Below are 5,053 nucleotides of genomic sequence, written 5' to 3' on the forward strand. Positions count from 1 at the left end.
GTTTCTGTCACTATACAGGGCCACTCGCCACCAAGCACCGTGATATAACACGCAGCACATTTACATTCAAGGAGGTTACAAGTCGCACACAGTGATAGATCAGGAGCGGTGCCGTCTCAGGAAAAAGCCAAAGAGCCATTGTCCCTTATGGAGCATCACAGACCCTTCATTGTGGGCATCGGTCGGGTCCCAGCGATCAATCCCCACTGATCAGGCCATGACTGTAGATCTGATCAGTACAGTGTAAATGTCATTGTGGGATTGTTCAGTCTAATGCAGAGAAAGCTTAATCGTTATGTAATAAAAGGTTCTGCAAGTTTTTATTAAAGGGCTTCTGTCACCCCACTAAACCTTTTTTTTTTTTTTTTGCTTACTTATAATCCCCACACTGCGGTTTATGCCTACATAATCAAATTAATCATTTTGGTCCTGTAGATTTTGTTTAAAACATGCTTTTAAAATATGCAAATTACCTTGCTACCAGCAAGTAGAGCGGCTACTTGCTGGTAGCAGCCGCATCCTCCGATCCTAAAGACGCTCCCTCCGCATTGTGATTGACAGGGCCAGGGAACGGGATCTGCTGGCCCTGCCTGTTAGCATTCAAAATCTGCGCCTGCGCCGCGGCTGTACCTGTCTTCAATCGGCGCAGGCGCACTGAGAAGTGGCCGCTTGCTCGGTCCGCTCCATCCTCAATGCGCCTGCGCCGGGTGTAGATGTGACGTCATCGGCGCAGGCGCATTTGAGGATGGAGCGGCCGAGCAAGCGGCCGCCTCTCAGTGCGCCTGCGCCGATTGAAGACAGATACGGCCGCGGCGCAGGCGCCAGATTTTGAATGCTAACAGGCAGGGCCAGCAGAGAAAGATCCCGTCCTCTGGCCCTGTCAATCACAATGCGGAGGGGGGCGTCTTTAGGATCGGAGGATGCGGCTGCTACCAGCAAGTAGACGCCCTACTTGCTGGTAGCAAGGTAATTTGCATATTTTAAAAGCATGTTTTAAACAAAATCTACAGGACCAAAATGATTAATTTGATTATGTAGGCATAAATCGCAGTGTGGGGATTATAAGTAAGCAAAAAAAAAAAAAAAAGGTTTGGTGGGGTGACAGAAGCCCTTTAAACTAAATTTTTAGGATCCTTACATCTCATGTGAAGATCTCTGCTTCATGTCAGGAGATGAAAATGTGGAAAGCCATCCTGTACACCTGGTCCAAATGTCACCCACAGATATCAGCGATGTGTAAAGTTATGTACAGATATAGTATAACAGGCCTTAATACAGGGGTACACCTGGGGTACCCCACACCGCCACTCTCTCAGGACCCCCAGTGATAATGGGAGTAATAAGAGCAGGAAATACACAATCACTGACAACACACTGTCCTGACTACTGGACACAACTGCCCCTCACAAGGATTATTTCATTCCTTTATTTCCCAAACCGTCTTCATTTCCAGCAAATTTACTGATTATCAAACCCTATAAAGGCCTGAAATGAAATATGAGCGCCACCTCCACCCCAGATATACCCGTCACATCAGCTCCATCTTGTATGTTTTATATGAAGTCATATAACATTTCTAGGAATTTCTATCTCTACCGCTCATGGTGTCCACAGTACAATGTATGTGGCAGAGCGGGCACACGGGGCACCTACATGGCAGGTGCCAGCTGAAGGTTCTACTGCCTGTCCTGAGGTCATGTGACTGGCGCACGCTCAACTGCCGTTCACTTTCCAACTGTCAACTGCCGCGAGTGGAAGAGAGTTGGATTGCCCTGCGAGATTTGTGCGAGATGACGTCCAGTGGAGAAGAAGACGAGGAGAAGAGGAGCGAAGAAGAGGAGAAGAAGATGAGTGGAGGAGAAGAGAAGAGGAAGAGGGAAGATGACAGCCGACAGAAAGACACCAAGAAGAAGAGGATTGCACCCAATGCCAGAGTGTTGGAGGATGAGGAGCCAAGAGCAGGTAATGGGGGCACTGTCTTCATATGGGGCACTATTTCATCTCCACACGTCTCTTCCACAATGTGGATGGAGATTTATTTGTAGTACATGTTCCCATATAGACAAGATGAGGAGATCTGTACAGGAGCCATGTATTAGATGTCACTACATTTATATGGGACTGCAGATATTAATGTCATTGTATTATCAGCACTAAGCCCCGGTCATACATTGCAGTGAGGGGGGGGGGGGGGTTCTTCGGGGGCGGTACGTTACCTCAGGGGACGGATGGTCCTTATGTACAGTAAAGCTGTATCAGTAACAGGACGGCTGCAAAGTGACAGGTTACAGTTAGGACATCAGGTAGAAGGGTAATGTCTGAAATATGGGAAATATTCAAGACAGTTCTATGTTTAGTTTTCAATTCCATGAAATACACCCAATACGGTTTTTCAAAAAAAAGAAAGATCAGACGGACTTATCATCCAGCATCAGCCACTGTAATAAATCTGTCTAGGGTAAGTTCACCCTGTATAACTATTAAACAGCAGTAGTAAATCTGCTCCATATTTCACAATGTATTTACACCAGTCTACTAGCATCAATCCATTGATTTACTCTTCTACATCTTCTGTTTCTCATCACATAGTATATTGTAAAACTGCTGCCTGCAGCCACCACTAGGGGGAGCTCACTGCACAGGAATTTATACAGTTACCATTGAACCTATAACAATCTCTATGCATTGAGCTCCCCCTAGTGGTGGCTGCAGGAAAATATATTTGTTTTATCTTGGAAAGGAGCTCAGCAGTAGTGTGGTCTGCCTCCATGGTGAGTGCACCACTGTCTATACATTACTATATATTATTTTGTTGGCCGATGTATTAGTAAGTTTAGCCTTTTTCAATTATGTGATGCCAGGTATGAACACGTCCTATGATAATATGGATGCAGCATGTAGAAAAATCATTATATACAGTGAATATACGTTTATCAGCCGCACTTCAGATGATGACTTCTGCAGTCTAATAGAGACTGATCTCATGTTCTCTGATAATATTCTATTCCTTATTTTTGCCTCAGGACCCAGCACGGCTATAACACCCAGAGCCAACACCCGAATTTCCATCAGCGGGTTCAGGTTCCATCAGGTGCTGGGTCGGGGCAGCTTCGGCAAAGTGGTCCTGGCTTCCGTCCGTGGCCGAAACATCTACAAGGCCATCAAGATCATCCCCATAGAGGACAATGCGGAAGCCCTACAGCGAGAGAGGCAGATACTCCTGGAGGCCAGAGACTGCCCATTCCTGTGTCATCTCTCTGCCGCTCTGCAGTCTCAGGTACAGAGAGGTCTCCCTGCTCCACTCCTCTTCTCCACATACAATAGACTATGTGTTACCTGGAATCTCATGTTCTGCTTTATACCAGTGATGTTACTGCTCCTTTCTTGTACAGGCCCATGCCTATTTCATCATGGAGTACTTGTCCGGTGGCAGCCTTGAGTCACTGATCGACATGAGCGGCAAGCTGAACATCGAAAATGTCCGGTGAGTGACTAATGGCGAGATATGGGAAAGAAAATGTCCTGAAGAAGGTCCATCATGGGGGATAACACTCATGTCCTGCTCCTGATGGTCTTGGGTAGTGTAGTGGTTAATACCTGGTACCTGGTAGTCTGTGGTGATCCAGGATTACTCTACAGTCAGCAGATGAGGTGACATCTTCCTTTACAGCAGTTATACAGATGGTTTCAGGCCCCCGATACTAAATCCTCCCCTTTCTACATCAGGTTCTACACGGCAGAAGTGATCTGCGGCCTCCAGTTCCTCCACGGCCATGGCATCGCCCATCGGTAAGAGAAGCAGTAATCATATTGTCTAGAGGACAAGTCGCATACAGAAGATGAGAGAAATTTCTATGACTGAATATCAGTTCCATCTATCTGAATAGGGCTGTTTCTGCAAACCCCATTCAGATGAATGGGACAATCAAAGAAATCCCTGCAACAAATCTGCTACTCCAATATAACATCTGTCTGCATTTCTGACCTTCTGCCAGTCTCTTCTGGTGCTCAGTCTCACCTACTACATGTGTCTTGTGTGACGTCAAAGCCAGAAATCTTTTTATTTCTTTGCAGAGACATCAAACCAGCCAACATCATGCTGGACACAGATGGTCACATCCGAATTATAGACCTGGGGCTGGCGCAAGACGGTTTGACCGCGTCCACTAAGATCTATGGACAGGCGGGAACATACCGCTACATGGCCCCAGAGGTGCACCTGGATCAACCATACACCGTAGCAGCAGACTGGTGGAGCCTGGGAGTTGTCGTGTCCAAAATGTCAACTGGACATTTCCCATTTAAGGACAGCCACCAGATGCAATTGGTCTACCTGGCAATCACCAAAGCTAAGCCAAGATTTCCAACATGGCTGGAGGTAGACCTGAAACATCTCATCAAGAAGCTGCTACGGAAAGATCCAGAGAGGCGCCTAGGTGTGTCAGGAAACATCAGAGACCACCCATTTTTCGGAACCATCTGTTGGGAGGAACTGGAGATGAGGAGAGCGCAGCCTCCCTTTAGACCTTTCCAGGTAAGTGATGACTAGTTATAAACTAGAACTAGAACCACAGTTAGAAAGTGAAATGACGGATATCTCTGTGCACTTCCTTCTCTTGCAGCACGCTCTAGAGAGGAGCCATCTGAAGTGGCCGGAGGATGAACCACCTCTTCACCCCATGTCCAGCTTTTCATTCCTGTCACCTAGCTGGACAAAGTAGGATGAAGCCGGCCTCTCCAGAACCCTGCGCCTCCTCTGCCCGCTGCCTGTGTAGCTGACCTTGGCTTGCTCTGGACTATGCCTCTCTCTGCTGATACACTGCCGTCAATGTCACCATAATGCTGCCCCGGTCTCTTGGCTCCGAATCCTCTGAACTCTGGCCTGACATCTCTTCAAGACGGCGTGTCAAGAACTCACAGATTTCCATCTCTACACCAGACATGTGAGTATGTATATGGGCATCTGATCCAGGGACTATTGTCCCACTGCCATATTTGCAGTCAGGAAGGAGTGTTTTTCCCCTTACATTAGGACAAATTGGCATCATCATAA

The 5,053-nt window shown here is 47.1% G+C and overlaps 1 protein-coding gene across 1 annotated transcript; it reads left to right on the plus strand.

Moving 5' to 3' along the window:
- The first annotated feature begins 1,790 nt into the window (after window positions 1-1,790).
- On the plus strand, window positions 1,791-4,721 carry LOC120978030 (protein kinase C delta type-like). The gene is made up of 6 exons (XM_040406268.1): window positions 1,791-1,962; window positions 3,024-3,277; window positions 3,393-3,484; window positions 3,727-3,789; window positions 4,075-4,534; window positions 4,623-4,721. Exons 1-6 carry the CDS (start codon window positions 1,791-1,793, stop codon window positions 4,719-4,721), a joined length of 1,140 nt encoding a protein of 379 aa, XP_040262202.1.
- Window positions 4,722-5,053: the final 332 nt, after the last annotated feature.

This window comes from Bufo bufo, chromosome 8, assembly GCF_905171765.1.
Source record: "Bufo bufo chromosome 8, aBufBuf1.1, whole genome shotgun sequence".
NCBI classification, from domain to species: domain Eukaryota; kingdom Metazoa; phylum Chordata; class Amphibia; order Anura; family Bufonidae; genus Bufo; species Bufo bufo.